A 19,156-nucleotide genomic window follows, 5' to 3' on the forward strand; every position below is an offset into this window, starting at 1 on the left:
CCATCTTAAATATTTTAATCTGCTACGGTATAAACATAAAAATATTTTTTAATAATATACATTTAGTTTTTTTAATATCTTTCCATTCAAAAAGTTTTTTCTACTTTTCGGATAGCTTTAGTCCTTTACGGTCAAACGCAGAATAACGGAAATTCCAACCGAAACTTCTTTATTTGGGAATGTAATTTATCACGGCGCATGGCTAAGCGATATTTAGAGAGAGATTGGTTTATCTCTATTTGCTATTATTGCTTAATAGGAAATTGGAGCATCATTTATTATATTTTAGTACAGCGGATGGCTGGTGCTGTAATCGTGCCACTACACCTAGTAAAACTATCAGGGTTGACTGTTTTGCTTACGCAAAGAAAAATATACAGTATAATTTTATTTAGCCTGTTTAGGGTAAAGGGATACTTTTAGCGACTATGTGACCGTGCACGAATAACCTTAAAGATCTGTTAGCCATCATAGGTAACAATTAATTGCGAAAAGTAGGTCAATATTACACAGTAAACGCAAGGAAGTGATGAAAAAAAACGAAATTTTGACCATTAGCGTGTTCATGAAGCACTCACTTTCGACTCTTTTGCTTTCCATTTCTACTCTAATGTCTTAAGTTTAGGGGTACCGACACGCAATTGGCCATTATCGGTTTCTTCTCGGGTTTCGTTTAAGACGCATTTCAAAAAACTAAATTTCCACCCTTGAATATTTTGTATTCCAAACAGAAAAGGATTTGCTGCACTTGTTTAAGTGCGTACACAAGCTTGCATAATCTGGCCAATCGGTTACAAGCTGAATAGGTTTACAAACATAAAGATAGGTACAAGGTAGAACTTCAATAATTTAAATAGGCGCAGTGAGTAAGACGGAAAAAGCGTACAGCAAGAAAGAATTTAAACGGTATAAATGGAAAAAATCTGTAGGCATTTTATTAAAAATAATATTGTTTTCAAACTAAAGAAAAGCTGATTTACCATAAGCAAACAAGCTTAAGCTCAATAGTGTAGACTATTATAAGTGGAATATCTGCTTAGTACCTATATACTATACTTTACTCACGAGCTTCGCCCCACGTTCATCGATGTCTAAGTAAATACGCCAAGTTTTTCCATCCGGTATTCGCACTGAGAATTGCCTTAAAGGGCTTACACCTGGCATGAAACACTGTGTTTAAACGCTGTCTCAGGCATAGATCACCACATATTTTAAGTTGAGTAAACAAACGAATTACTACCGCACTAGCATGTATGACTCGCTCATTGATATCCGATTGTAGCTTTCCTGAGTGAGTAAGAGCGGAAATTCCGCTGAGGAGAAAGGTAATAACACACTGAATACTAAGCCCATGTTTGCTAAGCTGTTGACCGTAAGTGAACTCGTCAGGCAAGGTTTGCCCCCACTTTTGGTTAGTAAAAATTAGCAAACAGCAAAGAGATGCTACGAACCATATAATTAAGTTCTGCAGTCCTAGATTGAGTCTCGATCTAAAGTACTCCGTTATGTTCCACTCTAAAAAAGTCCTTTCATAATGTCTAAAAGTGTGGTATTCGTTAACGACCTGTAGCTTCGCAATCTTCAGATTTTTGCCTTCGAAGGTAGTACATGATTGTTACTTGTGACTGGCCGTGCGAGAATGAGCGATGCCACAGTGGTATTTGCGTGACCCTATATGTCCTCCAAACACGTTTCTTGTGGAAAACACTAAATCGGTCTCACGAAAAAAGATCATGTAAATACCACATGACGCAAGTCTATTGGGCCCTTCATTTTACTCGCGAATCTTGCCCGCGTTTAGCGGTGTATAGTATTGATTCTGTGGTGCTTTTACTCGAGCACCCCGCTGCCCTTAGTGAAGAACACGCATTTTATGTTTTTTTGTGACTTTAGTTTTTTATGAAATGGTAGTTGAACCTAAAGTTTCTAGGGCGGCAGCGTCATTTGCAAACCGAATTGACAACCCGCTTTCTCTTGCAGCCCTACATCGCCTGTTAGCAACTTAGAAAAATAGTTACACATAAGAAGAAACCAAGTTTTAGCAGTACGTTAGACGGATTTTTTGACGTTGATTTGTTTAACCAATCTGATACACTTATACTACATTTAGTCTAACGTAAACTATAGTCAAGCTACGGGAGAACAGTCGTCCCGCTGAAATTAACCTAGCCGATTTGGCTTTGGCTGTTATACACCAGTCCATTCTGACTTTGAGCTGAGGCTGAGCGAATCATTTAATTTTCATCTTCACGTTTAATTTTACATATACTTCGGTTATGGATTTGCTTCCTTACAGTTATCTGGTTGCAAGTCTCCCGAGACCCTGCAGTACGAATTCGTTCTGTGATTGCAGTGATACCATTGCAAAAAGCCCTAATTTCTTTGATTTAGGTTATTTATTAACAATATTTCCCGCTTTTTCATTTTAATGTTCTAATAATCCTCCTGTCATGCTGTAGTTATTACATCAGCATATTCTAATATTTGTTTCTTGTTATATCCAACTAGAAACTATGTTCTATTATCCGTTTGCAGCTATACAATTACAGAAATAATATTTATTGATTTAAGGTAATTTTTACCTTCTGACAGTGACCTTGTTACTTTCGTGCAGTTACTGTGCAACTTTGTTCCAGTCGTCGGTTGATTTGCTGGAATGATTGTTCCAGTTAGCTCGCTACATTGTTACAATTAATCCGTTAACGCATTGCGTATTTTCTGCTACTTGAAACGAAAATCGAGTTCAATTGCGAAATTTCTAATATAAGTCCAAATTAATTTTGCTTCACTTGCACATATAAGGTCAACCTACGACCGAGCATGCGGCGCCAATTTGAGACCTTACCCTGCACTCCTCTATAGTTGTTACCGATCTCCCATCGAAAAGTTGTTGCATATACTCCGTTTATTGACTACAACCAATTCTATTTTCTCCAGAAACAGGTAGTCACCCAATCGGAAAATATGAGCCGCCTACATTTCATCAATTGTTTTGCAGCTTATTACATTAGAATTACATCCCAATTGGAAAAATAAACCATATTCGGGAAAAGGAATTCGCACACTTTTTAAACATAATTTATGCCCCCATCATTTTCCAGCCCTATGATAAGAATCCTCTTAACTACTCAATCGAAAAAATGTAAAAGAACTTGTCCCCAAAGTCCAATGCTGTGTCCATTTCGTAGACCTTGAATAAAACAGGCAATTTTTCACAGCAAAATTTTTACGAATTCTTAACGGCTGTTGAGCAACTCACCAAAAAAAGTCAGTTTGCTCAAACTAACGCTCACGCTCAATGGGAGCGAAAAGCTCTTTTTGACAAGAAATTCCTTAGCCTGTCGGGGAATATGGGCCATATATGCAGAGGCGGTTCACATTTCACTAAACATTTTGCAAATTAACCCAATTAGCATATGCTTCCCTACGGTAGGAAGAAACTGCTTAAAAAATTCAAAGCAAAATAATTAACTTTGTTAGAACATGCTCTGAGATGGCTAATATTTTATGAAGAATGAACCTTTTTGAGGAAAATAACTAGTTTACCAAAAAATAAAAAACAGTAAAGCACTGGAGAATATTTTTAAAATCAATTTTGCACCAACCTTGTAGAGCTTGAAAAATAGATAACTTAATAACGTCAGTCTCTCAGAAATTGTTAGTAGTTGTTCAGCAGATCGGACAAAATGACCAATTCGCTTAAAGTGACATTACTTTGTATACCAAAAATAAGCTTTTTCTTGGAAAAAAGCATTCAAAACTTCTTCAACGATGGATCTCTAGTGATCCGACCGCTCTACGGGATCGATTTAGATCATACCTATAGGCACCTATTTTCCACTTGACTAAATTTATTTGATTCGCTACTATTATCCCTAGCCTACTATAAACACAGTTATCCCGCTATAATTAGCCTGTCTTACTTAATCCGTCACTTGTTTGCAAGTATTTCATGACTCTGTCAAAATATGCTTACCAAGGGACTCAGTCAGCATGTCCTTTTGCAAGATTTTTCTCGCTCAAATATGTTGGCCTTTGGTACATTTCAACAACGTGACGACGGGGCTCTTTTTCGCGTTGGCTCGTTGACTCTATTCCCAGTAAACAGAGGCCGTTGTCAGCCGACCTTTAAAAAACGTATCCAAATCGAGTGGCCTTCGGCCGACTTTCCACATTGCACCCATTAAGCGAAATGAAGATACAATAAACATTTCCTAGTCGATGCATATTTTTTATTCCCTAAAGGTCGCCCAGGTTTATTTAACCTTTTTTTATTTTAACCTTTTCCAATCTCTTTAATTAATAAATGGTTACATAAGGCATTGAATAGGGAGTTGAGTATTTTATATGTTTTGGATAACATATTAATTCCGTTTCTAAAGCTTCATCAAAGCTTAAAAATCCCCTTTAAATGTACTTTTTTTATCACAGTGTTCGCATATATTTTATGTCATCACGGCATTTTGCTCTAAAAATAATTACGGACATTTTCTCTTACGAGAATCAATTCCACATTAACCACTTCAACCTTTCAAACAACACTAAATAAAAATTGACCTAAAAATCATTTAATAGCAGCTTAGAGCACCAATCGACCAATAATGTTTTCGCCGTTTTCACTCAAAAATAGTAATTTTAAATATAGGGATATGTCGCATCTTTCTGCGAATCTATCGATTGGGTTCAAGAAAAACTTTCCCCTTATATAACACCATATGACATTTTCACGTTTCAAATAGCACACTCAAATAGCAAAAAAGCAAAACTTGAACACTAAAATGTTGGTATGTGAATAAATATTATGTTTCGATTTAGTTTACTGAAAGCTTTTAGTTGTTACCCAGAACGGCTGCCCCCCACAAAATATTTAATCCCAACGTCACATACGTGAAGAAATTACCATAATCGGTTCATACCTGTAAATAATAAAATGCCTATTCTGCGTTATGGGAAAATGCATTGTATTTTAGTCATTTCGGCAAGATCTTTTAATTAATATCACTAACAAAATGGTTTGTTGCATAGGAAAAGCATTTTTGATACTTCGGCATTCTTTGTTGAGAGAATAAGTGTGTTAACCAAAATGTTTGCTGCTTCAAATTTTCAATTAAGCTTTATTAGATATTTTCTTAAAACACAGTAGCTCGAAGCACATTCTTATCCCATTTCCGTATGGGGGAAACAGCTACCAGATTTAGTTTCCTTTTTTTTACTTTTATTCAAAAACATCCATTTTAGGTGTAAAAACAAGTACTGTATCTTGTTTCAGTTCGTCAAGATCTATCAACTGGCACAATAAACAACTTTGCCTACACACGACAGCATGTTAAGTTTTCAATACTCAAACGGCATTTTTTGCTTGGATACTGCAATATATATGGCATATCGGTGTCTTTCCGATATGCATTTATTAAAAATTATCTCAAAAAGTCGCTCAGAACTTTTTCAAAGCTAGTTTTCATTCCATTGTCACATACCAAAATCGACAAGACGAATTGGATGTTTGGTTCTCTTTATGATGGAATATCCATTTTTGATACGGCATTTCTACTCAGCTACTCAAAATCTATCGGCTGGTAACGGAAAATTCTTCCCACAAAAAATATCATATTAAACTTTTGTCCTCTAAACGGCATTTCTCACACGTGAACTGGAGTATGTGTGGTATATGCATTGAGCTTTCGACAAATTATTATTATCACATCTTTCTATGGCAGAACGAAAGTGCCCTCGCCCTCCGCACTCCAAACGTGTTCGCTCAACAGAGAAAATGAACAAAGGTGGTTTATATATCATCAATTATGAATTATCTCAGCAAAATCACTACTTTATAACGGAGTGCAAAATGTGAGTAATCGATTTTTGTCACGCTAAATTCAATGTTGCGCATCTTCTGCACGACTTGAAAAACCACGAGCTTTTTATTATAAACCCTTTACAAATTATCAATTGATATAAAGCAAATCATCGAACATAGTCAATTTGTCTAAATCAATATCACGTCGTTTGAAATAAAAAGTAAACTCCCTCGCGAAAAGATTCATTCAAAAATATTACGCGCGTTTAATCTAGCGACCCGCCAAAAATCTGCTCGATTCGATTACTTTAAAACGTCTGTTTGGGCGGACAGGTAAACAACAAACAGGGAGGTACAAACATACACTAAATTATCCCGATTTGTAGGGTACTAAAAAGGTTAATTGTATCTATAATAGAACTAACGTCGAATACCATTGATAAACACCAAACCTAATAGCTTCTTTCTTGGGTAAACAGTGTTTCACATAGTGTACGTTGAGTGCATTTGAAACTGTCCGTTGAAGAACTGACGGACTTCGCCCCGCTCTATGAAGCAAAAATATTTTCTATCAAGAACGTTAGAGAATTATTGCTGTAATGACATTTTGACCGTTTATTCGAGAGTAGTCACCCGCTGGGAGCACCGCCCTCATAACTTAGGCATTTAAATAAGAAAAATGGGTTAGCGTGCATGAGATATTCGGCAGGTCAGGTTTTAAAATTCACCAAAGAAGGAGACTCTGCAACATAGTAGTTACAAGTTTCCAACAGTGGTTTGTGAATTAGCACGTGCATGTATGTAGTTCACGCATGCGCGAGTGTGATTTTGTATCCCTCAGAGTTGAAGAATCACAATGGTGTCTCTCGGTAATCTTAGCATTCACGTCACCTTTCACTGTTGTTGTGGGGAAAAAAGGCTGGAGTCTTGTAAAGTCTTATTATAACCTGTCAGCTTGCTCTTTTACACGTCAAAGCTTAATAGCGGTAAGCGTTGACACGCGCGTACAATGTAAAAAATCTTCAGTTATTGCAACATTGTGCATTATCCACACGCGAACTGGGTCTGCTAAATCACCCATCATCCAGGTGATAACAAATATATCTCGAGTTGTCTGCAGTACCTATATGGTGTCATCGTCCGCCAATGCTCGTCATCGAGGAAGAACTCCTTCTGTGTGCAGGCTTCTTTAAATTTAGCAAGATAACTTGCGCCAATTGTTTTCAATGCTCCGAACGGTCAACGAACGTGATGGAGCAGAAGACGCAGGTTAATCTTCTAGCAGGAATTAACTGTGTAGAAGCGGCTGAGAAAACTTGATAGGTAGGATGCCTTGATAATATATATATATATATATATATATATATATATATAGACGTGGGGGGCGTAAAAAATGCGCTTTCGTCTTAACCACCTTTTATTTTTCCACATACATGATGTAGGTATTCGGACGCAGAGCAATGTTTTAACGAACGTATCTTGTTCTCTGAGTACCATGCAGCCTTTTCTGTTCGGTACCGCGCAATGTTGTGTCTTTGTAGAAGAATACTTGCTGCTATTAAAGTATCTGCAGGTAAAGTCACTGAGTAGGAAAATTCCTTTCGTGGAGTGCGAATTTTAGTATTTGTAAGCCAGCTGGATAGGGCCCGATAATCGACCGTTTCGATATTCTTCTACCTCATCAACCTTAAAGAGAGCTCTATCGCTGCCTGTTAATGTCTACTTCGTAATATTTAAATTACGACAAAGAAACATTTTTCGGCGTTAAATTGGCAGTTATAGGATTTCAGGCTATCGGCGTTGTGCGGAACCATCTATGACGATGTTATAGTGTAATTAGTGTGCTGCTGGTCCTCTTTGTAACCGCACATCTTACGGTAGCGATGCTTGTTGAATAGGCATTATCAGCATGTAATGCACGCTCCATGTAACGCTTAGGTAATTTCTTCGAGCACAAACCGTCTACAATGTATGGGATTTAAGTGCGTGAAACGGGCCGTCAACCATGTGTTTCAGTATTACTCTGTGAGATTCTAGGTTCTGTGCTGGATTCGGGATCTCAGCATACATAAATTTACCATACATCTGCCAGAGTAGAATGTGGATATACGATAGTCATTTTTTTGGTATTTTTTAATTGTTAGGTAGGCAATCTTACTACCAAGTCTTTATATGTGAAGACCTTTGGAAAGATTTCTTTAAATAGGGGACTTTGTCGACTAACTTTCTAGGCCTTGGGCCCTCGAAGAAGTGACGAACAACATATTGCACGTCACACGTCGTAGTTAGGAGCATTGAAGCGTTGCAGAAAACGCTAATGTATATCATCGCGCCCTCTCTAAAATCTGCCATGCATCGCAAGCGGTCTTTAAACCCTCAAGGGTTCATTACGAAAACTAAATCGTCATCATTGTTGTTTACATAAGTGAAACCCCTATATGTTGTTGTTCCGAAAACACTATATTGTGTTCAATATAATGTAGGTTCCTGGACCCAGTCTTGATCACCGTGTTGACATGGTGCTGTTGATACAAGCCTTTCTGGTGCAGATGGTTAAATGCATCAGCGTGATTCATAATGCAGCACGCATAGCAGCCGAGTGCGGTTAGTTTTTTTGTTGTGAGTTTTCCGTAGTCGAATCGCCTCGGCCGCAGGCATGTCGGTTCTGTATAGCAGGTGAGATGGACCTTATTCAATTTCGCATTGCCTTTCATGCAGCAAAAAAGAGCTTTCTCACTTTTGAATACTGGTACTTTATAATGAAGATACGTTCATTTATTAATTTGGCTGATATTTACCAGCAGAAGGTTGTTTTCGTTCTTTCTTTTTTAAGCAGAGCGTTCATTTGTAACCTGGAGGCTGTTGTAGGAGTCTTGATCTCTTTGTGGCTGGGCGCGAGCTGGTTGTGTATCTGGGCGATTTAATGGGCGATCGCACGCTTCACGGTGCACCACCGAATCAGTAGTCACATGTTATCACGCTGTCTAGTTGTGGTCAGCAGTTACCGTCCAGAGCGCCAGGAAGCTGCGTGTTGCGTGAAGTACGAGGTTCCTCTTTCTCAATAAGCCTCATTTTAATGTCTGACTCTTGTTGAAAGTCGAAGATAAAATTATATCGATCAGGGTGGCCCGAACGTTAACTATTAAGCGTCCGTGGTAAGTTTTAGGCTCAAAAAGTTTCATACAGGTCATGGGGAAAGCCTCATATGCCTGCGACTCTCCGTTCTCCCCTAGCGGTCTGATCTCTAAAAGTGGCAGCTTTTGCGATGCAAACGAGTAAACGTTTCAAGAGCTGTGACTCGATAGCAGTGAACTATCAAAATCAGTCAAAGTGGCGTGGACAAACTAAAAAACTAAATCAAAGTATTCATCAGGTTCGAACACAGAAAAACACGTCATACGATTTGGGCACATGGAAACAGTGCTTGGCTCTCAATATGCCTGTCAGCATCCGAGAAGTGCTGTATTCAGCGACTTGAGCGGATGAACGCAACGTTATAGGAAAGGAAACGACTTGTTCCTTTAGGAGTAAAAGTTGCGTCGAATGGATAAATTTAGATAAATTCATATATTTGATGATATATCAGCTCGGACAATGTTTATGGTTGTCGTGGTGTTTTTAAACGGTGCCACAATATTTTTTTGAAATATGGAAAAAAGAAATAAGCAACAACCAAATGTGTTCCTCTAGCGAAAAACCTATTTGCACAGTCCGTTTCAATTTCTTCGCTGCCTTTCCCGTAAAAAGTCAGTCCAATGCGCTCTCAATAAGGAAGAGATCTGGGCTGAACCAACCCGCTATTTAAGATTTCTAGCGGTTAGTTGATGGACATATTTAATAAGTCCATTGGCTTCGCTCGGCACCAAAAAATAAGCGTTATAAAATATATATTAAATTGAACGGACCGGCGTGCCTGGCCGTTTAACTAAATTGAATTACTGGTCATACAGCCAGCCTAACGCAGCCCATAGAATACAGCAACAGTTCTTTCCTTGCACTTACCATACCCTAATCTAACCCGTTACCTTTTGGCCGCTACTTTATCAGCCGGTGTGGACGGTTTTGATTCGCGGGACATTTACTCTAACGAACATTACACCACTACACTTTAATTAGTTGTGCAAGCCCACAGCATTTGTTTCCAAATCTCCTGCAACCCTACAGTATGAATAACGCTATCTTGCTGCGCTGATTTGATCTGCTTGGTCAGTTAATATATTAACAATAATTACCTCGTCACAGTTACCGTTCCACACATCTTCTTTTTCCATTGAGTTATTTTAGCAGTCCTACTATATAAGTAAGTTATTAGCTTTCGTGAAACCGTGATGAATTAATTCGGTCATCCTGTTGCGTGCTGCGGTTGAAATATTATTTCCTATTACCCTTTTCCAGCAGTGATTCGTGATTCTACTAGTATGATGCAGCTTGAATACTAAAATGTTCTAGTGTTTCTTACAAAGAATCCATCAGCGAACTCCATGCATCCTGCTGTCATAATCAGATGAGATCAATTTTAAAATGTTCCACATGTTCATGTAAAATTAATTTCCGACACTGTACATTGTCCTAGTCTGAGACCATACCTAAGCCAGGCCCGACACCGTCCTGCAGTTATTACCACTTTCCCATTGGATCTATGCGAAACAGTGGTATCTGCCTCGCGTCCTGCTTGCGCGCTATCTGTTTCAGTGCTCATCTGTGCATCGTTCAATCAGGATCGACGACAGTGCTACCATTTCGTCTACCTTTAGGAAAGCCCTTAGCTATTGTGAAGCACTGAATATAAGAATTGTCCCGTCTGCACAGAGGCTCTAGACGACTCATAGTTGCAGACGGCGGCTAATGTTTTGTGGATCCATCAGCAGGACAGGGTGAGAAGCGGTAAACCTAATAGAATAATGCACTGTATACCCTGAACAAAATTTGGGACCGAGCACACCAAACCTCATTGCGCAGCTTTCTTACACTGAAACACGAAGCAAGCAAAACTTCCTGAGCAGCCTAATAGCCCAGCGACGTCAGCCTAACAAACGGTGCGTGTTACTCGCAGTGGAACGATTAAACAAATTAATTTGTTGTTTTATGCTAGCTAATGTCGACCTAAGTGTAATCGCGTTGAGCAGTAGGTGTAAAAATGAGTTCTTAGTGTAGAAAGGTAAACATAAGTGTGTATGGATCCATTTGAGGACCAGCTCTTCCCAGAGCACAAGCATACCGATCCTAAGAAATGGATTCAATCTGTCCACGCTAAAGGATCATGAGAAGAAGAACCACGTTGATAGACATATAGTAAAGCGCCTACTAGGGGTTTCGCCGTGCGCCTGTTTTGACACTAAACATATTTTACCTCTATAGAGGTAAAAGGCTAATTACATTTATAAGAAATGTATGTCGAATAGAGGTTACCTATTCGCAAACAGTTTTAACCAAATAGCTGTTTCCACAGTATAGTTTGAACAGAGTTTGTTATGTAATGTATGTTGAGCACACTTGTTTCGCGATGCGATTTTCAGAGAGACAAATTTATGTATATATTAGAGAAGCGACGCTGGTGGCCACCTTCATGTTTCCAAACGGAAAAATGAAAAACATGTTGCTGGCCTCGGTTCACAATCAACCAACTTAACATTATGCTTCCTGGAGAGAAACAAGCTTTGTCTTCTAAGGGCAAAGGTGTTTGACAAATCTACTTCCAAGACTTCCAGGTACATAAATAGATACACTAATATAGATATAGGGTAACAAAAAGAGCTAGAAGGAGGCCAAGATCTTAGACCATAAACGGGCTGTAGCAGAATTCACTTGACAGTTGAGCAGTCTTCACTAAAAAGATTACTTATGAAATCCATATTTAATTTGTGTATCTCTTGTTACTTTAATAGATACAAAAACAAAGACCTCAATCGTTAAGTAAATTTTGCGTCACGGTATATATAAATTGCTTATTATATACAGGGTCGGCCGACTAAATTCTACCGTTCTTGGACTCGTCCCTGCAGCTTTGCAAATATATTTAATCGAAACCCCTACTATAAGTGGAAACCTCGTTCCAAGAAAAATGTCAACAACGTTGCGTTCATCATTGAGATCAGGAACTCCTTGGGTTACTTTAAACTTACAAATGACTATGCAACCGCATATACACACCCTAGCACAGTCGCTCGGCAAATTCATGACAAACAAGAAACAATACGGAGAATTTGTTCCTCTTAAAATTAAAGCTGCTGGTCGTTTTCGGTTCTTCTCTGGCAAGAAAAGATTTATCTTCGATGCGAAAATTAAACGCAGAAACGAAACCCAGATTGCTCATGATCCAACGAATGTGCCTTTATCAGCAGATTTTTACGTTCTAAGTGTGGCATCCCATAAAACAAACCACTACATTTCTTCTAGAGAAGCCAATCTGTTTGTCCTGCGAACTGTTGTATAGCTAAAGTGCCTAGAGAGAAGCCATATGTCTTTCAGGAAAATGATGCACCGGCCCATACTAGTAGCCTAGTGTAGCATCAGCTGCTCGAAAATCCTTGTATGTTCTGAAACAGGCAAATATGGTTGCCGAATTTTTTAGATCAAAATTCGTTATTGAGCGGGATCTGCAGTCTCGATATAATATCGAATTACTCGATTATTTTATCAAGAAGGCACATTGACAATATAAATATTTGAAACGAGCTTGTGAGCGGTCCCCAAATTGATATTGTAATCGCTGTCAATAGTAGTTATTTTCAGTTAACGACATTGCTAGGGATGCCATTTTCAGCACATACGAGAATACACTTCTACATACAGTTTCAATAACAGAGTATAAGAGAAATTTGGAATTTAGGCATCTCAATAATTGAAAATAAGGTAACAGTAGTTCATGAAATATTGCCTCTAAGCAAAAGCAGTCGTACGCATTTTTATCGACATCATCTTATATAGTAAACTGCAAGGACTATCATTTTGTGGAGGCCACTTATATCTAGGTTTGTTTTTTATGATATGTTTAACATGAAAAATGTTTCGAGTTTTAAATCAGGTACTGCCGTTAAATATAGCTTCAGACGGCTAGCTCCCACTACGGAATAAAGCGTGTTTTCGCGCACTTTCAAATCTAGACCATCACGTGTCCTCGAGTTCAATAGACAAGCTCGTTATCTCTGCGCTATCACGGGAACCCGTATGCTTATGATCTCCATGTTTACAATTTTACGCTCGATATCGCTTTTAGGCATCAAATGGCTAGCTCCCAGCAAGAAACGAAGCTGTCTGTGCTCGGATTCGAGGATAAACCACAACATATCCCCAAGATTAGCAGGCAAATACGTTACTCGCTAACGTGCTTATAAGCTTAAAAGCGTTCACTTAACCAAACACGTCTAGATGAGATCTGTTAAAATGTTTATTGTGGTGATAGCTTAAGTACCTACGCATTGAAAGCCTACATGCAAGCTATGATACATCTCTGATGACATACGAATTTGTCGGCTGCAAATTAGTAACGATAAAATTCTATTAGCAAAATTAACGTAAGTTGTTATTATCTGAAAAAAAATAAGATTTGAAAATGAGAAAAATGTTGAAAAGTAAGATACAACAGCTAAGCGCGTGTATCCATAATACACATATAAAATCGTTAGGAAAAAGTAGAAAATTATGAGCTTCGCACTGTTTTTCATAAGCTAGCAGCTACTTTAGCTATTGCCATTTCATTGCAATTTCTTGATTGACATACTCTTCAAGTACTCACTTAAGCTGCAAAATAGAACCTTGAGACACTTCATTAAAAAGTGAAGTATATAATGTTAGCTTGTAATTACGTCCAATAATGCTGGAGGGTATGTAAAGAACTGGTAATAAGACCCCTAAAGCGTACATACTATTGTATGAGCATAACTTCGTCGTTTAAGCTGCATATTTCCCTTGTCCACCGTGATGTGTACTACTATATCAAAGAAAGGGAAAGAAATAGAAGTAAACAGTACAACAACGGTGCATTGGTAGGACCACGCTATAGCGTGCTATTATCCCATACTATATTCTTCCTTCTCGGTTTCCTTTTGCTGGCCAGGGCATGCAGCGTCTATCCCAACGAACCTCTTTTAGTTGTACTTAGAGCACTGTAGTGTCCCCAGGGTTGCTTTTGTCGTCATAGAGCCACGAAGGAACAAAGAATAAAGAAAAAGGAGCTTTCTTCTGAGTGCTGCTAGTTCAGCTCTTTCGGGGTAACCTCAGCAGTTGGAGTCATGGGCCAGCGGCGGTGGAGACAGCGCAGCAGGATAGCGGCAGCGAGTGAGTGAAGAAATGTGATGCCGAATGGGCGAAATTCTACACCCACCAGGCCGCCCACCCTTATAACCCCATCGCCTCCTCTCCACCCGCCTGCCCTCCCGGGCTGCCACAACGATTCGCCGCAGAGAATCTGCCTAGCTAAGATGTATGGGTTGGAAGAGGAGGAGCTTATTCTCTTCCCTTACTCACTTCTCCCAGCCTCCTCCCTTACGACGGTCACCGCTAAACTATAATATAATACTTCCAATTCCGTCAACTAGAAAGCCGAAATGGTTCTTACTCGGTATTGGCTAGTTACGAACTGCTTCGTGCTAGCGACGGAGTGCCTTTTTATCCTGCTGGTTCCTGTCAGTTTTCCTCAACAGCTGCTCCACTATTTTACTTCACTGTAAACTCTGCAAACGCTACAACAGACTGAGCGGAAAAGGAATAAAACCATTGTAGGTTTGGTCAGACGGTTAAACCTCGCATAGTAGCTTCAATTCGTAGCCCCATCATCGTAGGAACGGTGAAGGAAAAACAAAAAAGAAAACAGCTCATCTTTAAATCCAATGAATGCCTTAGTGCTGAGCAGATGAGCAATGTGGTGTCGTGCCGACGCCAGTCCTATGCCGCTGTTGCTCTGAATCGTCCTAAGGTGAAATTCCAGCGACAACCGATCTTCATGTTATCGAAGCATACTTTTCATCTGCTTGAATCTGTACTAAAATAGGAGAACCCGCCGACAGTATTTAGGCTTTTTGTAAGGCGCAAATGCGTTTCGTTGTTAGTGTTTCCGTTGTTCAAAAAATGCGAACAATAGGCATTTTGCAGTAAAACACATACAAAATCAATAGTTCAGGTAAACCAAAGTAATTAAAAAGTTAGAGTTTAGTTAAAGAAACTTGTGGTAACAATCATTTTATCAGTTGGAGAGGTAAGTGTCAGACTGCAATTTTTGACATGAAACTTTTACAGCTAAGTTTTACGAATATTTAGTTTTACGAACAAATAGCTATTCAGGAACTAATATTTGAATATAAATAATTCTGAATAGCTATTTGTTTACGACAGTGGTTGACGGTAGTGTTGGTACGACAACAAATGACTGAACTTTTGATATTGAAATTTTAAAAACATGGCAGCTAGCAACACAATAAACACTATGAAAAGCAGATAAAAAGGTCCCTATTTTCCCAGAATGGTCTTTCCACTAGCAAAAAGTTATTTCCAGAATGTGGACTGATTCCATAAGGCACCTGCGCGAAATGTTCACATTTGAAGGCAACTTGTAAAACAACGGCTTAAATATAAAAAGCTTTGTACTAGAAAAAGATGTCTAAATAAAGAAGGTTTGTCGGTTAACGGCTGATGTGAGCAACTGAAGATATATTTGAAATTTCACATCTTGTGGTTCCATTAAGTATCTTTGCAAACGAATAATTTGATATTTGCCAATACAGAAGCAATCGAGTACAATTCTAAGTGTCGGATGCGTGTAATCGAGTTACGTGCACACTTTGTACGGAAAAACGGAAAGCCTCACAGAGGTAATTCTTTAACTTTGTGTGTAACATGGTTACCTATATAGTCAAGCGTCGGATTTTTGAGCGAGAATATTTAGTGTTTACATCTAGCAGTAGAGCACTATTCATAAGCATTCTATTGCTAAATGTAACTTTTTTTTTAGGCTTTGAGTAGAAAAATATTTCGAAGAAGTGTATTTGCCAGACATTGCTTGAGCTATGACGGGTATAAGCCCAAACCTGCTCGATGCGACAATATCGAGACAGTGGACTTAAGGACAATAGTAATATAGCGAAAGTAAAGGCTGCCATACCTTCAGCTGGAAATGTGTATCATTTATTACCAATAAGTGTATACGATTGTGATCATTGAGCGCACAAACTTTTGTTGTAGCGTTGGCTAATTATGTTCTTGACTGACCTTTCGATGCGTCATCGCAAACTGTCCATCGATCAATGACTGAAAGAGTACGATCGTTTCATCAAGTTCCCAAATGAAAACTCTTTCCGTTGTTTGTTCCGGCTCTGGACTGACGCTGAGCGCCTGCATGAGAATATTGTTGCTTACTTTGCGTGTCCTTTTTGCTTGTTTATTTCTTTTATTGTAGGGTAGCGGAGGACTAGCTTGACCGGAGAGACCGTATGGAAGATCTACAATATAGACAAAGAATCAAAAAGCATGTAGTAAAATATAAAAAAAAAATTAATGAGGAAAATTATTATTTACCCTTTGGTAAGTATTGTTGGCAAAAAGTCAAATTCGTTTTAAGTACAGGGCAGCCTATGTGTTTTCTATGCAATGCAGGACACTTCACTTTCTTCAGTCCCATGCCCGCTTAATTCCACTAACCGTTTGATGTGATGGTTGATGCAGTGATTGGAGAATAAGTGGAAGCAGTAGCCATGGAGTTACCTTGAGCCTGTGTTAGCTGGCTAAGAGCAGAGGCGTACCCGCTGCCTGGATATCCTTGACTCGATCCACTATAATAATAATTGCTGTATCCATAGGCGCTGTAGTCCAATGGACCAGGCTGTGAGAAGGCACCACCTTGTGATGGTGTAGTAGACGGAAATGAAGGATAAGAGGAGTAAACCGATGGGGGGCTCTGTGAGGATGATGTTTGTGGTCCGGCGGAGGAAGTGGATCCTGTTGCCGCGGAAGGTGAACTGAACGCGGTGGGGTAGTGTGCTAGGTATGTTGATGTCGATGTATGTTTCGTACTGCTGGATGACGTTCGTAATTGATCTGCAAAGGAGCTCACCAAATAACAATCGGAGATTTCTTATACAATGCTTTTAAATTAATTTTTTAAATAAACTTCATTTCGTGACCAAATATTTTTTACCATTCGAAGCCTTCTATTCGACTTCAAAACCACAATTTGTTTAAGATAACGTTGATACTAAAAAAGGGCATTGTAACACTGCCGCCTAATAGTTCTCATACACTCGAGCCATTTATTTATACAGACCCAGAGGGGCACGTTTTCAGCAAACAAAAAGAAAATCTATCGTTTTTGGGATCGCAGAATACTATAGGAAGCACAGAGACCTGCTTCAACCGTGCGTTTGATTAGTCTCTTTCACACTAGCTTGATATTAGTCAAATGTAATTTAGTTTGACTATGTCAGAATGTCAGTAATTTCACCCTTAGAGACACAATTTTTTTTAACAAGTAAATATTGTATTAAGTCTTACCACATTAGCCTTTCAAAAAGTTACATAACGAAGCATCAGAGTCATGGGAATCGCAATGCTCTTTCAATTTTAAGCCACATCTCTTTGTAGTAGCAAAAGTTATCTTCGAATCTCCCTGAATTTCAAGCTAAGGCTTTCGTTTTAAATGCTGTATGAACTATATATAACTAGTGTAAAGAATGTGTTTGTTTGAGGTTCGTTTATATTAGCTTCCAGTTTAAGCAGAAGAGTTTTAGTGGTGTATTTGGAACCTAGGTAATACACATCCATTTCTGACGCCCACGATTAGGACGGTACTCGTTTTTTTTAATTTTGTCTAACTTCAGATGGTTGATGTGGACACGTGTTGTACTACTCCTGCTCTGCTTTTTGAACTGGTAATCCTTTTATCGCCAGCTTTTCATAAATTTGTAACAAAGCCCAATCAACTATAAGTAATTTGCTTTTCTAGGCTACTTTCATGTATTACAATTGCAGAACCTTTACATTCACTACAAATCCTGCAGACATTATTGCAAGTTCCCCTGGTTCACGTAGTTTTAGATATTCAATTGCAGTTTTTTTGGAATAAGGGCAAGAGAGTCGTCTTGAGAAAGTTGAAGTCACTCATTGAAATTTATCGTTTTGTTGTTTCTATTGCTACCAGAAACAGAACCAAAAGAGCCCCTAAATTATGTTTCTAAAATGATCACAATCGATCATTAAACAACCTTTCCCGTATCCACAAAATATTACGCATCCGACATGTCAAATAATTTGCCCTTACTTCAGTTTGCGCCTGAATCATTTTTGCGATTTCTAAACACTACAATGAGCGAAAAAGTTTGACATTTTAGTGTCAAAGCTTGCGAAATTCACCACAGATGTAGTACATCTCCGTGACACTATCTGCTTGCTCACTCAAAAGAATATCGACGTCTTTAGGATAATCTGTGGAAGATTGCTGTTTCTTGTACTGGTCTGGCCTAAAAGGGATATACGAGAATACCAGTAAACAACGAATGGGGGAAACAGTTTATCTAAGAAAGCATATTAACTGCTTTGTTGCAGCACGTTTGTTTTACCATCTCACTGTCATATTGTTTGCCAACTTAATCGGGTCCAGCTTATTCCAGTAATAAATTAAAATTCCTTATAGGACATTTCAATAATTACACGCACCCAATTAAACAGTTTACATGCTGGGAACAACGCCTTTTGTTGACTTTTTAGTTAGAACCATTGCTCCCGCAAGGGTGCGGTAATGGGACGTTTGCCTACTAACTGCAGGGTGAGAGAGTGATTTAGATTTGAACCTGACCGTAAACACACTTAAAATCTTTCTTAAAAATTCGAGCAATAGAAGTGGCGATCTATATAGTCCTTCCTTCGTTTACTTGTATTGAGCTTTTTATCCTGGGAGGTCCTTGAAATAATGTTAGGTAGAAATATTGAAGCCCGTTGTAGAAGGGACAGCTATCGTCGGTTATAGCAAAAGCTTTCTTGGTCAAAAGAATCCTCATATTAGGCGATACATCAACTACACTACCAAACGTCTTTTGTCAGACACATACCGCAAACGAAGAAGAATAAAGGATCACACACTGGAAATGGAAAGCATAAGGCCTCAGGCATTAATATTTAGCAGATGGATATAGGTTATACAGAAATCACGGGAGGTCCATACACCAATGGCTGAATGCCGTGCAGTTGAAATTTGTGAGAGAAAGGTAGTTTATTATAGAAATGCGCTCGGTAGACGGTACTTGTGCAAGTGTAATGACAGGCTGGAGATGGCCGAGCTGGTAGGTCCAACCCTTTCAATGCAGATGGGTTGTAAAAGACATCTAATACAAACTTAGGTTTATTGACTGAACCATGGTTACGACGCTAAGATTC

General features: G+C 38.8%; 1 protein-coding gene across 4 annotated transcripts in view; it reads right to left on the reverse strand.

The window, feature by feature from the left end:
- Positions 1 to 19,156, reverse strand: part of eya (eya transcriptional coactivator and phosphatase 2) — a 63,497-nt gene that overhangs the window by 12,156 nt on the left and 32,185 nt on the right. For all 4 annotated transcript variants that reach the window (XM_022792320.2, XM_022792319.2, XM_022792318.2 and 1 more), the window contains 2 exons: positions 16,430 to 16,825; positions 16,001 to 16,230 (listed from right to left, as the gene is read on the reverse strand). In XM_022792320.2, the coding sequence (XP_022648055.1) occupies positions 16,001 to 16,230; positions 16,430 to 16,825 (626 nt within the window). The remainder of the gene's footprint in view (positions 1 to 16,000; positions 16,231 to 16,429; positions 16,826 to 19,156) is intronic.

Source organism: Varroa destructor, unplaced genomic scaffold (assembly GCF_002443255.2).
Source record: "Varroa destructor unplaced genomic scaffold, Vdes_3.0 BEIS01000002.1, whole genome shotgun sequence".
Taxonomy (NCBI): Eukaryota; Metazoa; Arthropoda; class Arachnida; order Mesostigmata; family Varroidae; genus Varroa; species Varroa destructor.